Source organism: Colossoma macropomum, unplaced genomic scaffold, assembly GCF_904425465.1.
Source record: "Colossoma macropomum unplaced genomic scaffold, Colossoma_macropomum, whole genome shotgun sequence".
Lineage (NCBI taxonomy): Eukaryota > Metazoa > Chordata > Actinopteri > Characiformes > Serrasalmidae > Colossoma > Colossoma macropomum.
In genome coordinates, this window is record NW_023494791.1 from 16,398,657 (window position 1) to 16,420,063 (window position 21,407).

The window sequence follows — 21,407 nt, forward strand, 5'->3', positions numbered from 1 at the left end:
ACCATGACAATAACAGCAAATTGCATGACCGTGGTTTGTTTGCTTGTTCATAAATGAAGATTAACAGTGTATTTTATTGCTTGTGCGATGTGAGACTTGCCACACTTTTTCTCATTTACCTATGCTGGTAGCAAAAAACAATGAGGATTCATTCATATTTTCGGCAAGTTTCTATATTTTTATATTTTCTACATACCAAACATGTTTGGTCGCACAGGCAAGTAATCAACAAACTGTGCACATACACCCATTGAACTGATTACCCAATATATTTAAAATGCATGTTTTGATGTGTTTGGAGCATCATGGCAAACCTTCTGAATGCTATTGTAGGAGTACATGAGGAGAATTTCTGATTGCCATGAACATTTTTTAATCAATCAATCAATTAATTAAGTTTTCTTTACATAGTTATTTTTACATTGGGCACTGTCACAAAGCAGTTTTACAGAAAATTTGGGTCCAAGCCCCAAATAAGCAATTCAGTGGCAACAGTGGCAAGGAAAAACTCCTTGAGCAAGAAGAGGATGGATTGGTGGTTAAGAGCAAGAAGAAGAAATCTAGAGAGGAATCAAGACTCAAAAGGGGAATCTACTGTCCTTTGGTTGACACCAGATAGCAAAACAATTATACAATAAGAGCAATATGAATAGAAAATAAAATTTTACAAAAAACACAATACTGGATATTGAAAAAGAAAACAATCTGTGGACAGAAGTATTTAGATGATAAATTTTACTGATAAATACTGTTATCAGAGTATCCGAGTAACAAATGAGAAACTATGATCTATGAAAACCAGCCATTGTTACCAGTGAAAACTTGTGAGTACTGTATGTGGAACTGTATTGTATGGTACAGAGAACATCACACACACTTTTGCCGTATGAAATGCCAATGTTGGTGTTATTATTAACAGATTTCTCCCACACTTTCAACTGGCACTGTTTTTAAAACAGCACCTTTAATGTTTCAGAAATCCCCTCCTGTATATGGAAAGTAGCTTTAGCTTGTGGTCCAAATAAGTAAAGAGTAATTTGACAAGTTAAGATTCTAACATGTTCAAACTGATTTTAATGAAAGCAGGTTAAGATTTTAATTTTACTAGTGAAAATTTTTCAGTCAAAATGAATTTTTTACTAGTCCAAATTTGATATTTACTTATTACAAAATGTTTACATTACATTAAAATTAAATTTCTGAGGTCAAGAAAAATAGGAAACAAAGGCTAAAATGGTAGAAAAAAATACCACATGTAAATACTGACATTATAATGAAAATGAAAATGACTTTAATTGTTACTAGTGAGAAATGAAATCTTACATGGTAAAATACAATTCATATAATTAAAAGCTGAAGATGTTCCGATGAAGAGCTTTGTATCTTGATTAAAAAGTAAATGGTTTGCCTGTGTGCTGGGGCTCCTGGTAGTATATGGATGCCTTTTCTTTCACATTTTCTTTTTCTTTCTGCACCGCTTTTGACAGTCAACAGCAGTTTGTGTTACATTTGCTATCACATTTATATGTTCGGCAATTGTCTCTTATATCTTTTTCCACTGTTTAATTTTCTCTTCATCTTCACCAAACAATTATACTATATTATTTGCCAGCACTTCTTCCTTTAAAATGCGTAGCACTGTTTCTCAGAATTTTGGTTTCTTTGTTTCATTGTTTTTGTTTCTTTCATTGTGTCAATTTTGGCAGCCAACTGGAGCTGCACTTGGCATGGATTTTTAATAGGTATTTTGATTGGTTCTTACTTGGGACACATGTGAAAAGGTTGTTGTCTGGCCTGGTGTGGCCTATCAATGAAATAGTTTTCCATTTTGATACCCTGTTTTAAACATTCTTTTTTTTTCAATGTTGTAATGAAATTGGTACACCTTTAACAGACGCACTAAAGTGATGGGCTTCAGACACAACCATATATGTATACCTTTTCTACAGTTGCATAACGATAAAATATATTATTTTATTTGGGAATAGTAATGCCTATCTAGATTTGAGAACCCTGAAACCTAAAGAAATAGTACGTAACCTTGGTATAATAATGGACTGATCTTAGTTTTTAGCAGTTGTGTCAAAGCAGTTACTAAATCAGCTTTTATCACCTTAAGAACATCAACAAGATCAGATATTTTCTGACTAAAGCAGACCTGGAGAAACTCATCCATGCCTTTATTTCTAGCAGAATTGACTTCTGTAATGGTTTCCTAACTGCACTCCCAAAAAAGACAATTAAACAGCAACTTGAGGTGATTCAAAATGCAGCTGCCAGAGTCTCACTAGGAGTAAAAGAAGAGAACACATCACCCCCATTCTCAAATCCTTACACTGGCTACCAGTCTGTTACAGAATAGACTTTAAGATACTATTACTGGTCTAAAAATTACTCAGTGGTGCAGGACCAGCATATTTATTTCACATGATGCAGCGATATGAGCTGAGCAGAACTCTGAGATCATTAGGAACTACCGAAGGTGAAGGCTAGACATGGAGAAAAGTGTGTTTAGCTACTACGCTGCTCTTAAATGGAACCAGCTGACAGAGAGCATTAGAAGAGCCCAGACACTGGACACTTCCAGGCTCAAAATATTTTCTAATTTGATTTTAATGTAATGATTTTCTCTGTTAAATCTATTGTTTAAACCATGTTTTAAACATGTTTTTAATTTCTATTCTCATTTACCTTTTTTAAACAACTCTGTATTTTATTTGAATGACAGCAGTGTATGAAAGGTGCTATATAAATAAACTTGCCTTGCCTGAAGGCAAAAAGAGAATGCTACAAATCACCATTATTCCAAATGTTAGTACATCAGTATTTTATGTTACACCGAAGAACTTTTTCTATCATTTGTGGATGGTAGTTAATAGCTGAGAACAAAGTTCAAACCTGTTGAACATCTAACCAGTATACATGCAAAGCAGCATAAAATATCAAAGGGAGGTCACCAAGGCGAGTATTGTTTTATTAGAACAGTATTTCCATGCATGGCAAAAAGAATGTGCAGAACGACGATCACTGTAAACCTGAGTGTTTGAACTGCTATCAGATATTCAATTTGAATATACGTCAGAACAGGACAATTATGTTATATTCACATTTATGTCAATATATCCAGAATCATTCAACAAAAGGTTTACATATTTTTTAGAGTTCTATCGGCCATAGGAAATTGCATATTGTCTAACTAAGGGAATTTCAACATTCAAAGCTATTTCTTATAACAAATAACAGCTGTTTCTGAACCTATATTCAAAAGGTTCAAGCTTGTTTGGCCATAAGCATCATTCATGAACTCATGTATATATGTACCTGCTAAGAGAAATGCAGTCCAGCTGTTAAGTTAAGCTGTTAACTCAAATCATTCTGTGAGGTAGGTACTATTTCTTTTTTCTCCAAATAAGGTCTGCATACTAGACAGCAGAAAGCTCAAAGTCAGTCTTTAGATCTAACACTGAGTTGTTTTCAATCTCAACTCATGTTGTCCCACAGCTCTTGTCCTCCACCAGAGCAGGAAGTCATAATGTATAAGCAGCATGACCTCTGGCCCCTCTTTCAGTCATACACAGGAAGTTATGACCCTTGGAGTCAGGGAACAAAACATCTTGCTCTGGAGTGTTTGGTATATTCCCTATCATACAGTTAAGTGCTGCTTGAGAATTAAACTATTGTTTTTAAGAGCCCTATTCATGACTTCTAGATGGATCTGAATGATCAACAAGAACATGTGAAAACTCCTTTTTCACCTCTTTCCAAGGATAAAACAGGAGCAGGAATATGATAGCGTTCAATAAGACAGTGTTTAGCTTCTAAGGAGTGAAGTGTCTTTCCAGCAAACTTGCAATCAATAGTTAATTTAAGAAACCCTGTTTTTAAATAATCATAGATGTGAAAAAAAAAACATGATTTAATATTAACCATCCAAATGGAGTTTTCTCAAGCTCAGTCTTGCAAACATGCTGTTCTCATTTCATCTGAGCTGATTACTTTTTCTTTGGTTGAATGACTAGCCAAGAAAAGCAAGGAAACTGAATATTAATTCCAGGACAGTGTTGTCAATAATCATCCATGTTTGTCCTGCTGCGGTCATTACACAGTACTGTTGAAAAGCAATTCAAGCATTACTTCAACTTCTGTTAAGGACAAAACACTAAAAGCAAAACTACTTATTGATGACTGAAAGCAAGGAAAGGAGAGAGTGGTAATGAACACAGGCTCTAAATACCCTCAAAAATAACTCAAAAGTATTTTGAGTATGTAGTCATTCTGGTCTTAGTGAATCACACAAAACATGCTATTTACAAAAAGACAAAACTGACAGTAGAAATATCATCTTTGATGTTTATTTTCCAGACTACACAGAGCTGAACTCCCCAAAGACAACACAAGCAAGCTTCCAGAGTGTGTAGCCCTACTAATGTCTGCAGAAAAGAACAATTTGGAGCCTCTGTGGAAAAGCTCAGCATGTGGGGTACAGTTTGCATTTCACAACTGCATTCGGAGCGAACGGTCTCTCATCTCTCAGCCTGTAGTCTGCCTCTGTCTCCCTCTCTGCCATAGTAACTGGGCAGATTTAGATGGTAGAAGGTTTATGGCTAAAGGGATCCACTGAAACTCTGCATTTGATTCACAGGCCATCATCTCATACTGTAGCTGACATTATCTGAAGTCATTAGCAGAGCCTTTATTTATTCAGATTGGACCTAATTAGAGTGGCAGCATTAGCACAGATTAATATGACATTTCAAGCACATTAATAGGCCAGCATTTCCTGCCTGGGCTCTCCTATGGTAAGGCCATGCCAATTATCAGTGCTGAAATATCTCCTACCGTGCAATCCTCGTCATGCCCTTCCTTCTGTGGTGTACAACTGTGCATGCACTGCATTGGATTAACCTGAGACTTATTTAGGGAACAAAACACCCACCAGAACTAGCCAGCTAAAGTTTGAAGCTGAATCTGGCATGTACATACCAGGCTAGTGGGTACTGGGCTTTTAAAATAACTAACTACTAACTGACTGAGTAACTAACTATGTACAAAAATAAATAAATACTCTGTTTAGGTAGTGTCATATGGTGTTTTTCAGCAGACTGCTTGCTGAAGCAGAACTTCTTGAGCAGAACGACCTGTTAACATGTGAACTAGCACAGAAACAGGGAGGGCTTTTAATCAACATATTTTAGTGCACATGCATGATTGTTATTCTGCTTTCAAAAATTACGGCATGCCTTGGCCATAGAATGAATCTATGGTGTCTTTTCCTATCCACTGCTAATGCTTAATAATTCAGACCAGTGGAGAAAACCATTTTTCTTTCTTAGTGACGATCCCCAGAGATTCTTTTTTTCCTCTCTTTCCATTCTCTCTTCCTTTCTCTCCATCTCCTTTTCAATCTCTTGTAGGCCTACTTGTCCACTTTTTCTCTAAGCCCTGGTTGGGTATACAATTTGCAGTGTGTCCCATGCAATGTGTCTTGTGCTGCAGCCTAATTCCACTAAATAAAACCTTTACTTAAACTGTGTGTCTTCCTAGACTTCAACCAAATTTATCTGACAAATATGTTAATGCCATTGTCTCGGGCGCCTGTCTTTTTCTCTCTGAGCAACAAAATGTCATTTCACTCACTCTCTCTCTCTCTCTCTCTCTCTCTCTCTAATTGGCTTGTTTCAAACTTCTGACAAATTAGGGAAGTGTCCAATTCATATCAGACAGGCGGCATAAAGCCCTGAAGCACAAACCAAGCAAATCCTTTAAATCCAACCAAGTGTGCTTACCTTTCTACTAGACCACAAAGAGAAGAAACAAAGAATGCTCTCACCCTTAGAATCATCAGCTTGTGCTTCTTTCATCTACTCTCCCAGATAAAATTCACCTGCCTTCTTATAGACGAGTACAAACACAACCCACAGAGGCAGAGTGGAGAGAAATCATTCACCAGTATAGCGATTCCATACTTGAATTTAGAGTACATCAAAGTATCATTCAAAGATTACATAATTTGAGTTTGGAAAGTAGATGATGAAACAGTATTGATCTATGAGAAAACTGTTTGTGTCTTTTTCCAATTTCTCAGGTCTGCAGAGAACTCACACACTCTGATTGGATCCATTAAAAAGTCATGTTGCCGTCGCAATCATACCAATGAGAATCGATTGCCTGGGGCCGCACAGAAAGTTTTAAGCATGAGTACGGGTGTATATGAGTGTGACTTCCCACAATAATGAATCTCAACACCTCTGATGTTATAAATTACACAAAACTATATAGCAAATCATCATGTGTCTATTTGTTTTTTACATAAATAAACAGTCAATTTATCCCTGTCGCTCACCTTCCATAACATAGACAAGGGAGCCCACATCGCCCTCTTTAATAATGCAGCTGTCCTTGCCATACTCCACAGGGTACATGCAGTCCACGATCTCCTGGATCTGAGACAGCTCCAGGTTCTTCATGAAGTCATTGTCCAAGATTGCCTCTTTGATCAACTCCTTGGACCTGTGTGGAAAGAAATTAAAATGAGGTAAGGCAGACCAAGTCATTCAGTCAAGCATCACAAATCAAGTTTGTCACTCAACTCATCTTTGGTCATACTGTGCCTTTGGCACAAGCCAACAAAGATGAAGCCAGGTCAAAGAGAGACTTACACAGAAAACAAATGAAATGTGAATAAAATTTCAAAGTGAGAAGAACTTTAAACGCATTTCAGAAATCCTCAAGACATATAGAACATGTGGACTGGTACAGATTTCCATCACCTTCAAAATGAAAATATGCACACACATACAGACACCTTTTTTCACAGTACAGTCATCAACACAAGCCTACAAGACATGTAAAAAAACAACAGATCTCGGATAATGAATATGCAATGTAACCTTTCAATTCAGGAAACTGCAACAGACATCTTCTTCCTTTAATATGCGATCATCAGAGATGGGATTTTTTTTATTTTGAATTGCATATCACCTCACAGCAAAATAGCTGCCCTCTAAAACCCCCTTCCGAATGACTTTCACACCACACTAAGCTGTGCAGACTGGTGTAGATGGATGGTTAGACAGATAAGGAAAAAGATATATGAAAATACACTAAAATAAAAAAAAAAAATACTGTTTGTAAAGTACATACAAAAATAAAACCAGAAAAACCCAAAACAGGACTATGTTTACCGACATTTAGGCTGTAGATATTCCAAATTCAACCTAAGACACAGCAAGGAAAAAAGCTTTTTAATAGATCATGTGTCTTATGTTTACATAGTATTGAATGCAGCTGACAAATATACACTCCTCTCTCCAAGAAGAAGTCAGAAATATGCAGCACTTTCAACATATGACTGAATTCCATTTCCACTGTCAGATGATTTCTGTAAGTTCTTGTCACTGTGACATCATCTCTCAAAAGTCTCATTTATGACTCATTGAAACGAGGTCGGACAGTATTGGACATCAGCCAGACGTCAGATTTAGCTGCTGAAACACACACAAACTCTCCCATTCACCACATACTGTTTACATTCCATGGGCATGCTTCGCCATGAAGACAAACAGTGCCTTTTCAAGGTCTTTGCATTCTTCCTCTTGGTGGCTTCTTCCACTCAGAACCACCATGTAGACAGCTGTACAGTTAGTTCAACTGTGGTCATACAGGGCACATCAACTCTACACTGTACTTCAAATATAAATATGTAAAGAACAATATGGTATGATATGGAATACATATAATTTCTGATAACAAATAAGTAATAATATATAACTACTGAACTAATTAAGTAGTTTAATACAGTAGTGTTTCAAAATTCAGTTTTCAATGATGCACACAATACAGTGACACATCAAAAACTGTGTATTTACACGCTTGCATTATTTTTTGTGTTCTCCTTGGTGATTTCTGTTTTGTGTCACTGATTACTGTTGAATATTATTTCTTTCATTCTGTTTGTATTAATTTCTTTTTTTTTCTGGTGCACAGTAAAATGTGTACTTCATAATGACATCATATTGTTAGCATATAACATCATATTGTTTTGCATGGTATGACCATTCTTGCAATTCCTGATTTGCATGTATGAAGAACTTCCAGCTTTGATATGCTGATCTTTGTTTAAGTGGAGAGGTTTAGGGCTTACATCAGTAGACAGTTTTCTTTCACAGGACCAATTGTGGCTTTGCGTACTTGCAGCACAAATTTAAAGTCTTAGTGTAGAGGCTTTGAAGCTGTAGTGTTAGCGGTATAGCTTTGGGAGCAGGCTGCTCAGAAGGCATAGTCAGGAGGCTAGCAGATTTATACCCAGAGGAGGAGCACAGTACTGGCCTCATTTACAACAAATGAGCCCTGGAGCTTCCAGTGGTCTGCCCTCTTTAACATGCTCTACACTTCTCTCTGTGTTTGACTTGTGGTTTTTACTTCTTTCCTTTAGTAAGAAAAGATTCATGTCCTACAGGTCTACAGGACCAAGAATACTTCCCTTAAAAGGACAAAAAATGAGAAAGAAAGAAGAAACAGAGACAGTGACAAGAGAAAGAAAATGACTGAGAAAAGAAAAAGCTGCAAAGTCTTAAAGAGAGCACAAGAGAAGAAATTAAAGATTTTCAGGATGGTTATTATTTTAGAACAGGCCACCTTAGCACACCCTGAAACATGAGCAAGATAGTTTAAAAAAAATGCCTTTATATATCAAAGCTGTGGAAAAAAGAACATAGATAAGACCTCTTTAATGACGTGTGAACAACTGCGTCTGATTCATTAACTTGCGTACAATGTGGATATAAGCAGAGATTTAACTGGAAATGGCAAATCTTCAAAAAAAAGTGCGTGAAATCAAGCAACATCCTACCAGTACATCATTTCCATGTCATTCAGATATTTCTGGAGGGAGAAAGCATCCAGCAGCTCGTGAGGCAATGGCTGTGCTCGTAGGCAGAGCATGAGGTCGACCAGTGAGCGCACTGCCTCCCCACTGACCAAACTTTATGAGGTACACATTACAATGACCGGAAAGAATTAAACATGAAATAAAAAAACTTCTTAATTTTTTTAAGGTAGAAATTTGTAAGGTAGAGTGTAAATGTGATTATTTTCCTACAACAAAATATTTAAACACTATTATTGCAGTGAATTAGATGGCTTCTGTGCTAGATATGTTTTGTGTTTTTTAAATTTTTTCGGTGGTGCATGTAATATAAAATAAAAGCAATAAAGTGTAATATGTCTTTAAATACAACATAGTTATAGAATAGTTGCAACAGTTGTTTATACAAATACTTTTGCACTCGATTGCCATGTGCACAAATGATTAAAACTATTATTAATTTATATTTTTATTCTTATTATTGGTATTATTCATGATATTGATAATAGTTTGGTTAGTTAACTGCAAATCAAGCACTGTTTCAGATAATACTATTATATTTTTCACTATTATACTCAAATTTACCCACACTTTTACCAGATGTGAGTTTGATCATACAAATGTTAAAGATGCAAGTAATGGATAACATAACTGTTGGTGACCTTTGTGTGCACTCATTTTACCTTCAGAATTGACCACACGCAACTTTGTTAAATAAGGTCCACTGTGCTAGTACCATATATATCATAACACTGCAATATTATTAATTCCATATTCAGTTTCTTAGTATAATGAAAAGCATTGTTAGGAGCTCTGTGATCACAACTGGGTAAAAAAGTCTAAATACTAAAGTAAAAATACTTACTTGTCAAAAAGAGTGCAAGGAGCACTAAGCAATGTACTCAAATTATATTTCATAAGAGCATATCATGGAGTGAACATATCTCATTATTTTTCCACCTGTGGCAGAGATAAATTGGCATTCCCAGCCAGACAAGAACATCTGTCTTAAGAAAGCTCCATTTTAAAACATAGCTCCTCTACTTGGGGAAATAAATGAGACTGCAGCACAAATTCTCAATTAGTATGGCTGGAAAAACAGGAACATAATTGAAAACATTTTAGAACTGGACTGTATGGAGGGGTTTTATTGATCACTCTGTATTACAGATGCATGCCCACCGTAGTCATGCTGGTCTCAATCCAAATCCACCAGCAAGCTAATGCTTGCTTTTATATGTAGGTGCTGATCAGTGTAAGAGAAATATATTTTATTCTAGGCTCTCTGTGATCTGATTTCTACAGACATGATATGAGCAAAGCCTCAGACAGGGGCTGAACTACAGACTGAATTTGTAATGATTTCATGAAATGTGGCACATTGTACAGATCTACACATGTGCCAAATGTGGGAAACAATTCAGCCTTAGGACCTTAGGATTTCATTTTTTAGGCAAATATTAATTTATAATACTAATATAATATTTGTGTAATACCAAATGTTTCAATTGTATTCCTGCTGCTTCTAGTTTTTCTTGGCAAAATAAAAAAACTAAATCACACTCACAGCCTTTTTGAATGAGTGCATCTGCTGCATTTTGCCTGCTCCAGCTTGTTCACAAACCTCAGAAACACTAAATATTGCGTATCATAAAAATGTCTTAGAGAGTCTTTATGTTATATATTGTTCACACCACATTGCTATGCACAATTTGTGATAGTCATCTTTTAGCTCTTCGTCAATGGTCAGTTTCTGACCACAGCAATGAGCCCATTAGTAACAGTTACATGTATAAAACCCCAGAAACAACACTGTGACTGATACACTTGTACCAGTATTACACACAATACTATGCCACTAACAAGCTGCTATCACTGAATAGTCTGCTAATCAAATAATATCTGGTCAACAGTGTCCTGTGGTCAGAAACTGACCAAAGATGAACGGGGTAGAGTGTGGCTGACAAATTTTGCTTGAACAGATGGACAATACCTATGTGTACACTTAACCCATAAGGTAGGTAGATCTCACATAGTGCTCAGTAAATGTAAGCAGGTCTTTGTAATAAAACTGATGGTGAGTATTTGACTGAAGATTTTATCCAAACTCAAAAGTACAAAGAGCTACAAAAACTTTCAAACTCAATTAATCAAATTTCTATTCAACTGCCATCATTAAAAAAGGAGAATGCTTACTATAATGTAAAATATGCATAATGTAACGTTAAAATATGTTTACTGTAAGCAAAGAGATCACATAAAGGACAAAAACAGAATTTGTTGGTTAATATGAGGATTACTCAGCTGGAAGTCCTTCTTGATCTCTTCTATATCAATCTTATGGAGGCCAAGCAGAGAGAGCACATACCTCCCCAAAACCAAACAGGGGGAAAGCAGACTAGATTAATGCTTCTCCCTGTAAAGCACAGGCAGGTACAACAAAGACAAATGTCTGTTTCTGCAACAAATAACAAAGACCACACACGCTCTTTTCCTAAGATAAACCCTCTGGGCATTTAGTGAAGGACCAGAAACATCCTTATTGTTTCTATCATAGACTCAATCTAGCCCAGTATCACCTGTTACTGAAGCTAATCTTCATTTCACTCTCTTTGTAATGACTCTAAATTGCAATATTCTGAATAGAGCATCTGCGTAAATTACAAGAAAAAAGAAAACAGGAAAATTATATGGTGATTTCACAGAATTTCTTGAATGTGCATGCTTAACTTGCATCAAGTATCAGGATTAACCCATTAGGTTAGTTAGTTAAATGTGGCAGGGCAAGACTACACAGAACAGATCACTGATCAGCAACATGCAAATATCAAGAAGACAAAACTTCTACTGTCATCTATACTTTGGATGCAAATTGAATTAGAGAGATCCATTTTGCACAGGAATGCCTTTGTGTCAACAGGTGAGAAAATCCACAGCTTTTAAAGCCCATCACAATTTCAATCACCCTTTTGATGATAACAGGTTTATAACACATAAGTGTGTCTGTGCATTAAATCCAAATTAAGCCAACTTCAAATGTGATGATAACCAATTTGTGTGTCATACAGGAGAACCTGGTAGCCTGCATACGTCACCGAAATGATACACAGCATCAATTTCCATGCCACTGCTTTGATAAGCAAATGATCTGTCCGTTAAACAAAGTAGGCTTGGTTTATTCAAACCCTTTGGCAACCAGGAACAGATGAGCTGCATTTCTTAACAAGACTGCACTTACGTATGTGTGTATTTAGCATAACGATATAATAGCAAAAAATAACTAAATTAACTGTTCCATATATATATACTGTATGTCTTAAAGTATCCAGGCACACCCTGAAATAAATTAATTCAGCTACTAAGATACACACACTGCTGACACAGGTGCTCAATTGCACACATACAGCTTATACTGTCATCATTGAAAAGCACTGCCAATAAAATGTGACACTCTGGAGCAGCTGCACATGAGAATATGGTCACTATACCAAATGCCAAGTGTCGGCTAGAGGGGCATAAAGCCCCCCAGGATTGTGCAGTGGAATAGTGGAACTGTGTTCTCTGGAGTGATCAGATGGAATGAGTTGCAGTGTCATTTCTGACCCAGAACTACTCGTCCAACTTCTGTATCTCACTAATGCTCTCATGGCCAAACGCAAGCAAAAATGAGCTGTTTTGAGTTAGTATTCAGGCTGCCTTAAAATTCTGAGTTTACTGAATTTTAAATACTATGTTAGCAGAATAACAACACGGGTGGCGGAAATGTAATATCATCATATAAAATCATGGTACTGACACTTTCACAATATGCAATATACAAATCATACAATATACAATCTAATTCAACTCAAACTTCATTATACATTGTGATAAGTTGGAACTGGCAAAAAAAAACCCAGTAGTGGCACATTTAAAAACTGCTATCCAAAACTAAGCACAATGATTTCAACAGTTCACATAAGCCTATTGCACTGTACTAAAACTAATTAAACAGAACAACATCCTTTTTGTAATAAAACATACAAGTGATCAGTGTTTTTTAAGTACTGACGAACCCATGATATGCTCCAGTTCGTCGTGACATAATTTATCATGATAATGATTAAACATCATCACATTGCCCAGCCCTACAATAATCTTACACCCTTTTAACTTATTATTTAAACTTCAAATAACTCAAAATTTTAAGTCAGCCCTGACACTAACTTTTTAAGTCAAAACCTCTATTTTTATTATTATTATTTTTTTTTTTACAGTGCAGCAATTTCCCAAAATTTAGTGTAAAGCCTACCAAGAAAAGTAGAGGATGCAGCAAAGTGGGTGGGGCAAACTCTCAATTAAAAGCACTGATTTTGGAAGAAAGGTTGGATGAGCAGATGTCGACAAACTTTGACCAATATTTTAGAAATCTTCCATATATAATTCCATACTGTCACTTCAATACCCACCTGTGTGAATCATCTGCCTAAAGACTAGCCTCTAGCCTTCTGAATGAGAATGGAAGCTTCACTGTCGATGCACTGCTGCTCTTAAATATGCTGTGTTTTGGCTCTGTGTACAATGTCAAGTTAGGGAACCAACACTAAGCTTCATCTTCACAGAGGTTAGTTGCTCTTAATGAGTTCTCTGTTCACTCGTGATTTAATAAAGTGGTGCCCTCACTGATTTACTGAAGAGTGGAGTGTACCTTAGTGTGTGTGTCCTTTGGTAGCTGGTTTTAAACCTCCACAAACACAGAAAGTGAGTTTCTTGATCAAAATCGTGTGAACCTACTTCGCGCTCTTGGGGCAGAAGGGCAGAGTAACGTGGCTGAGCTCTTGGATGTCGAAGGCGGTTGGCTCAGCGGAGATCGCCTGTCTCTTGGTGCGCTGCTGCTCCTGCAGTTCACTGTGTTTCTGGACCTGCTGCGTGGCCGGGCGGATCACCGAGCGGTACTTGTCCAGCTCGTTCTGGAGTTTCTGAATGAGCTCGTCCTTTTGGTCCAGTTCAAGCTCCAGTTCGTCGATGAGCGCGTCTCTCTGCCTCAGCTCCTCGATCTTCTCCTGTAAGGCATACTGCAGGTCCCGCAGAGTCCCCATAGCTCACCCGCTCTCGCCACGACTCGCCTAACTTTCCCACAGCTAACGCCACTTCAGTATTCCTCACTTACTCTGACAGGAAAAGCCCACTTATTCCTCAGAAAAACTGGCAAACGACGGAATAAGCTGAAGGTTTCTTCACCTGAGGGCGCACTGAAGCCGCTGTGTAAAAGCTGCCGTTGCTGGTGACGTGACATGCGCTCCACTCGGACTCCGCGTGCAGGAGAATGTAGAGATTCCCGCTCTTTCTCGCGTGCGTCAGAGCGCGCAGGATTCCCACCGAGCGAGAAGCGCTGAAGGCTGAACAGTTTCAGGCTTTCTCTCTGCACATACTGACGCTGACAGCGCTTTGCAACCGGAATGATTACATTAAATTAAAAGCGTTCGTTATGAGACACATAACCATTTGCAGAAGGTGTTAGTTTATTTTTTTCTCAGCAGCTTGTCCAGAATTAAATGTTCAACATGTTCGACCGTACAGAAAAATCACGTGACTTTCACTTGAGGATAATCACGTGTTTTCTAAACATTTCACGTGTTAATTTTCACGCGTGTATTTTTCATTTATATTTTTATTTGTGATTTTCTCACATCATTCATTCATTTACATTTTCACAATGTGTAACCTAATAGTATGAAATGTCACGTGATCACTTGTGATTCACATTACAAAGTTGACTTGTTTTTTAGACACTGTAAATGAGCTTTGTGTGGTTATCAGTCCGACTACATTGACCTGATCCACAAGTTTCAACTGGTTTCCAGTCGGCATTCGAAGTAAAGAGCATCTGCGGCTTTTACACGGATGAAGCTGGAATTATAGGATGGAATTAGTATTTTTAAGATGGAGCAAAATGTATTAATTTAAATTAAATCAGTTTCCAGGTCTGGGGGAGATCCTGTTTAGGGATCTGGGGATATTGGAGTAGTGAAATATTGATGTGTCGTGTCTCAAGCAGTAAGGCCAAATGGCGCCCTCTGGTGTTTAAACTCTTTGGGCTTAAGTACGTCTAGAGGAGCAGTATTGTTCTTTTGTTTTAAAGCACATTGTCAATGTCATAACAGAAACTCTCTAAAACAGCAACTTTACGGGAGAGGTAATGTAAGTTAATGTAAAGAAATTTTATTCAAAGTATTTTGGAGCATTTCTATTGGTCCATTCAGCATGAAGATTTCACTCAATGTTTCTGTTAAAACAGAAAAAAATTGGAGATACTTTTTTTATGTATTTACGATTACCAACATAGATTGCTCCAGGGGTTCTCAGTCCTGGTCCTGGTCATCTCATGTGTTTTCGTTGTTGTAACATATCTTGCTCATGACAGGTGTAAATTAAATCCCGCAGTGTTAAAGTAGGGAAACCTGTCCTTCCTGGGACCGAAAAATGCAGCCAGGATTTTTTAAATTGCCTAAAATGTCCAGAATTTGGCTTTGCTTTCATGTTGACAATTGCTTTCTACAGTCTGCCCCGTGCCACCCTCCTGCCACTGGTGTCCTCTTTTTAAGAGCAAAAAAAAAAAGGCCAACCTATTTGGAAAACACAAAAAACAAGAGTAAGATTGGGAATTGCTATACTATTTAATCAAAACAACAAACCAAGTAAGAACTATCTCTAATCCATACAGTACATGATATGATGTAATATTTTCCCTTTCATCATGTCCCACTAGAGGTAAAGAGTAGCCTACTGAAATGCTTTCAGGGATTCTGTTTGATTTTCTCCTTTTTTTTCCCCCCAAGCATCTATTTCAGAATAAAAATGCATTACTTTTTCTCACATGAATGTACATCTACAGTTCTATTCAGCATTGATGGGTTTCCCAGTCCCAAAATAAACCTGAGCCTTAGCAACATTTTTAATTATGATACCACTGCCATTGCTGTTAAATCTAAAACAAAGTTTAATTCACGTCCAAGAAACCAGGCCTAAGAGTTATGTGGCTGTTACTGTAGGTCTGGGTTTATGACTGTTCTCTAGGTGGTGGTCCATGATAGTTGTTATCTAACTGTTGTTTAGTTTAGTTTTTTATACAGGTAGACGCAGAGCTTCAGGGAGTGTTAGCAGTAAAGTTGGTATGTGTTTGAAAACTACAACTCTTATCTGAGGCTTCATGTTGAAAGCTGTAAGAAAAAACTTCTCATGGCATATGAGAACATCCAGACTCAAGCACTGTTTTCTCAGACCCTGTTTTCATACCTGTCCCTAATACCCTTATTTGGGGGAAACTTCTAAAAATAGCCAAATGTGACTGGTTTCATATGGACTCTTTTAGCCAAATCCTCAAAAGTGTATTTAGAAGATTACTTCCCTTCTCTTGTCTTCTCCTTTCCCATCTATCTCGCTCTCGCTCTCTCCCTCTCTCTCTGCCCTTGAAAGGACCTCTCTCTGAGACAGGCTTTAAATTTCACCTCTATAAACTCTTCCTGCATGGCTCTTCCTCTATGGATCGATGGTAAGGGGATCCGCTGTAACACAATGAGCACTGCTGTTCTCTGGTGCCACAGGCTCATAACAGCCGGCATTCTGTCTCTGACCCCTGAATCACTGACAAGTGGACAAGCATCAACATCTCCATTAGCGAGGCCTTTGTTGGATAGCACCTTGGGTTGTCTGAGTTCTCACTGGGAATGAATGATGGTGGATGGAGTTTCTCTTTTCCTTGTTGCTAAGCAACTATCAGCCAGTTGCTTCATCTATGTGGTTATGTGGAACAGTTAAGCACTTAATGTTCTCCTCTGAGTGTGTTGAAGTGGTCAGCAATTCTGCATGGCCTATAGTTTGAAAAGATGAGGTGAAATGCATCACATGAGCCAAAAACATCGTTTGCAGCTGTGACGCTGGTGACGCAGGTGACATGGCACTGACGTTTTTCTCAATCCCATTCCCATGAACTACACTGTGTATTTTTTTGTGGGTTCCCTGCTTTATCACATATGATAGGCTCCTGAAGGGGTGATAAATTGAATGTTAGTGTGTTAAACCAGGGAAATCACCAGAGTGCAGTACATAGCGTTCCCAGCACTGGAATTAAGAACCACTAACGGCATTTGAAGTAAAAACTGTACAAAGCCAAAATGGACAAAGCATCCTCTTTCCATAATACAAGTCCATAGCAACCATCTCTAGGCTAGATAGGAATTTGACATAAAATGCTTCTAATCTTGTTCATGGGTCACAATAGTACTCATGTAATTTATACGGAATATTTCTAATTTTGAAATGATGACCCAGATCATATATTTAGGTTAGGTTTAGGCTTTAGGTTTAAATTTCCATTAGGCTACTAGCAGCCTTTATCCATTAAGATTTTTTGGTATTTGCCCCATATTTGTATTTTATATAAATATTTATGTATTTTTATACATTTTAGGGGTTGAGTTACATTTCACTTATATGAAATTTAAACAAAATAGACAATAAAGTATTCTATTCTATTCTATTGAAAATAATGGGTTATTTTAAGGATGTGTTCACTAGACTTACTGTATTTTAGCACTTTCCTCCACTTTTTTAGCACTTTCACAGCTGTATTTCAAACATCTGTTTAACTGACTAACATCCATTGGTGTTTGGACAAAGGTTGGTTGGTCTTGTCAAGATTAGAACTGTTTTTGCAGCTATTTTGGGCCATACATTGAAGCAAACAAAGGGCATGACTGGATCTTTCATATGGGTGACTTGGATGACTGCCTAGGGGCACCAAAAGGTTGCCAGAAACTAAATACAATAAAATAAAGATGATTTAAATTGTTTGTTTATATACAAACTGTTGCTTCAAATTTATTTACACACCATGCCTATCAGTATCTGTCTAATAAACCAGCTATAAATGATCTTTTACAGCTCAGACTGTTAGACACTGGCGACTAGACACTTTGTGTAAAACACTGGTTTTAATGATTGTTTCTGGCATCTTATTCGATGTGCACTGTGTACATTAGCAATCTTTACAGAGAGTTGGTGTCCTCTAGTTGGCATACTTGGCACACTTTGACAAGGCCTTGTCTATGAATAAGTGGTGTGTGTGATAGTGAGATGCAGATTTCATGGAGATGACACCAGGGGCAGTGTCACCAGGGGCTCTTAATCCAGACCTGACAAAGAGTTTCGTTTCAAAACACATTATAGATCACTTTCAAGAAAGTTCTTTTTCCATGATACACGTTGTTCGGTGTGGCCTATAGCATACGCATACAAGAAATATGAATGCAACATTATAAAACCACACAAAACGTACACAAAATGTTACAAATGGATATACAACATTTTGGAATAAAATTCTGCAAGTATTCCTGGACTCAGGCCTGTACCATATTAAGGCTGATTCAGCATTTCATTCTCACCCAATATTATAGGTGTATCTGAACTTTGATTGGCCTGTGGGTGACCTAAGGTGGTATTTATGTTCCACAATCTGGAACACCTGAATTAGACATTCAGGGCTGTGTGTGAATAGTTGAAAGAGACTTATTTTCCTATCTGTTTTCTCTGATTTTGTCATGGGGATTCCCCATGGGTCTCAATTTGCTAGTCAGCTCTCCCTATATATTTACTGGTCTATAAATGAGGCAAAAGAAAGGAAAGCAGATAGGAAAGGAAGTTTGCTACTGAAAGTAGCACCTGAGGCACCAAAACCCTGAGTGACAAACTGCTGGTTGGAGTGATCAGAACCAGTAATATGTGGGGCTGCTGCCATCTTGTGGTGGGCTCTCTATCATTGGGCCAGAATTAGGTCTCACACTCAGGGCGCTGCAGGAGATCTCTGGAGCGTTAAATCACCATTATGTCACCGTTACTCAGGGAGAAAGGCCTGTGCCTGCGTAGCTCTGCATTGTAAGTACTACAAACTCAAGACTTTCTCCACTTTCACAAATATGCTGTCTACGCTGCTAGGCCTCTTAAGTGGGAGCAGGCCTAGTATAGTGAAGAAGAAGTGTGTAGTTTCCTAAGTGGCCTGCGGTCAAAAATAAGACTGAGAAATAAGACCCAATTTGGATTAAAGTTGCAGCTGCGAGGGACATTAGCATTGTTACAATAACTGAAGAGTGGCAGAGAGAGCAGTTTACCACTTACGAAACTACACATTTCAGACACTTTCCTCCACAACAGTAGCGTCAGCTCAACAATCAGAGACACTGTAAAACTTTTGATTCTACTTTTTCATTAAATAGGTGATCATAAAAAGTTCGATCGCACAAGCTCAAACCGTCCCGCGCGCTCAGGAGCATCAGGGGCGTGTAGGGGCGGAGGGGGGGCGACATATGGTCCACCGCAGCACTTTCTAATGGCGTATTAAATATCCTCAGACAGGCTCTAAACCCTAAAAGCCGATAATGTACGGAGCTTCCTGTGCTGGCCGCCCGCTGGGAGCGCGCTGATGGAGCGGATCAATCCCGAACTCTCTCTCTCTCTCCTTCTTCCTCTGGCACATAACCATGAGCTCCTCCTCCTGCCCGCATCTCCATCCATCCCTTCAACACGGAGCACGAGCTGTCAGCGGTCGAGCTGCAGATCTTATAGTGCTGTTTGGAGTTTCCAGAAACTAACCCTACTTCAGCTGTTATGGGTCAACATATCCTACAGGACAGTGTGTGGAGGTCATATGGGTCAGTGTCTCACATGCTAACATGGGGCCCACATCACTGGGCCTTAATGATAAAGACACTCTTTAATTAAATTTCAGACTAAACATTATGAGTATAATTTGATTGGACCACCTACAAGCTTTGCTCAATTAGAAGGACATTAGGACCACATTACACTGTATGAGCTTCAGAAATTGTAATAAACAGTACCTCACATTAACTATCTGATGACCCATAATACCTCACTCTAGTCTATGGAATGACTTTAAAAAGTGCCAAACATACAGGATGTCAGTCATATTTAACAGTCATAAATTAGCACTCCATAATAGACTTACAATAAGGATGAACTAACCTAACCCAACCTAACTTAAACTGATCCCAAATTATGATAAGCTGTCCTCCAGTGACAATACACTGACCTCTAAACTGACCCTCATGATGATAAACTGACCCCAATGATGATAACCTGACCTCTCATGATAAACTGACCCCAATGATATTAAAATCTGCTGAAAAAGCATCATTAGAAAACCTAATGGCTTTGGTTTCTAATAAACATTAGCTTAATGGTTTCCAACAGAGATCACTTGTTTCCTGTGGAACATCTTTAGATCCCATTATGAAACCATAACATGGATTTAGAATCAGCCACTGGTCACCTGTTAAACCATTAGGATCCTTGATATTGTGATATCAACCCATTAAAAAAGCCAAAACACATTACATAACCATCAGAAACGCTTAATGGTTTCAATGGGGTTTTTCAGCAGGGAACTGACCGTAATGATAAACTGACCCCAAAAAAGATAAACTGACCACCAACGATGATAAATTGATCTCCAATGGTAACAAAACTGACCTCCAACGGTGATAAACTGATCCCAATGATTATAAACTGGCCTCCAATATGATAAACCTGACCTCCCATGAAGATAAACTGACCTCCAACGTTGATAAACTGACCTCTCAGGATAAACCTCCACTCTAAGACAGGATCCCTCTGTGGTAAAGCTGAACAGCTCCTCACCTGTCTGACTTGCCATGTTTGCGAAACGTTTGTCTGTCCACGTCCCGGGGCGTTGAGGGCTCAGCGGAAATGCCCTGCGCGCGCCGCGTCCGCGGGCCCAGTACGGACGCGCTCGGCAGCACCGACTGGCACTTGTGCAGCTTGCGCTTGAGCTCGTGCAGCTCGTCCTCGCGCTCCGCCAGGCGCCGCTCCAAGTCCCGTATCCTCTCCTCCTTCAGCAGCAGCAGCTTGGCGAAGTCTTCATCCAGCTCGCTCATGCTCGAGCCGCGCCGAACAAACTTTACCGCCCGGGATAAAATCCGCGCGCGTGCACCCACCGTCACGCTGGAGAGGGTCGACAAAGGAAGGTTTTTTGTTTGGAATGCAGGTTCGGATCGCAGCTGTGGTGTGTTAATTACACGTGTTTAGACTCGACTCAGCCGTCAGGAGAGAGAGAGAGAGAGAGAGAGAGAGAGAGAGAGAGAGACAGAGAGAAAGAGAGAGAGAGAGAGAGAGAGAGAGAGAGAGAGAGAGACAGAGAGACAGAGAGAGGGCGGAGGAGCCTCCCAAGAGCTGGAGATGAGCTCTCTCATCCAGAGAGCACTTCCAGCTCCTCTTTCCGCCCCGTCACTGCCAGCCTGCTGCACGGACAGAGAAGAGGTGGGAGGGGGGTCACTGCTGCTCCTCTGACCACCCACTCATCCCCGAAAAACATCCGCGTCCGCTGAAGATCCCACTCCAGATCCTCACGACTAACAAAATTCAGCCCTCGCCTCTCTTGTGCGCGTCACGTGATCAGGTGGATGACGTAGTTGAGTGTAAGTCTCTGTGACTCTTACAAACTGTGGCTAAAATTTGGTGGCGAGGT

The 21,407-nt window shown here is 38.7% G+C and overlaps 1 protein-coding gene across 2 annotated transcripts in view; it reads right to left on the reverse strand.

Annotated features, from left to right (window-relative positions):
- prkg1a (protein kinase cGMP-dependent 1a) overlaps positions 1-21,007 on the reverse strand; it is a 60,281-nt gene extending 39,274 nt beyond the window's left edge. The window contains exons 1-2 of one of the 2 annotated variants that reach the window (XM_036574116.1): positions 20,561-21,007; positions 6,344-6,510 (exon numbers count right to left, since the gene is read on the reverse strand). In XM_036574116.1, the coding sequence (XP_036430009.1) occupies positions 6,344-6,510; positions 20,561-20,817 (424 nt within the window). In that variant the 5' untranslated portion in view covers positions 20,818-21,007. Of the gene's footprint in view, positions 1-6,343; positions 6,511-13,639; positions 14,218-20,560 lie in introns of those variants that run through there. The other variant, XM_036574115.1, reaches the window with a different exon arrangement.
- Positions 21,008-21,407: the final 400 nt, after the last annotated feature.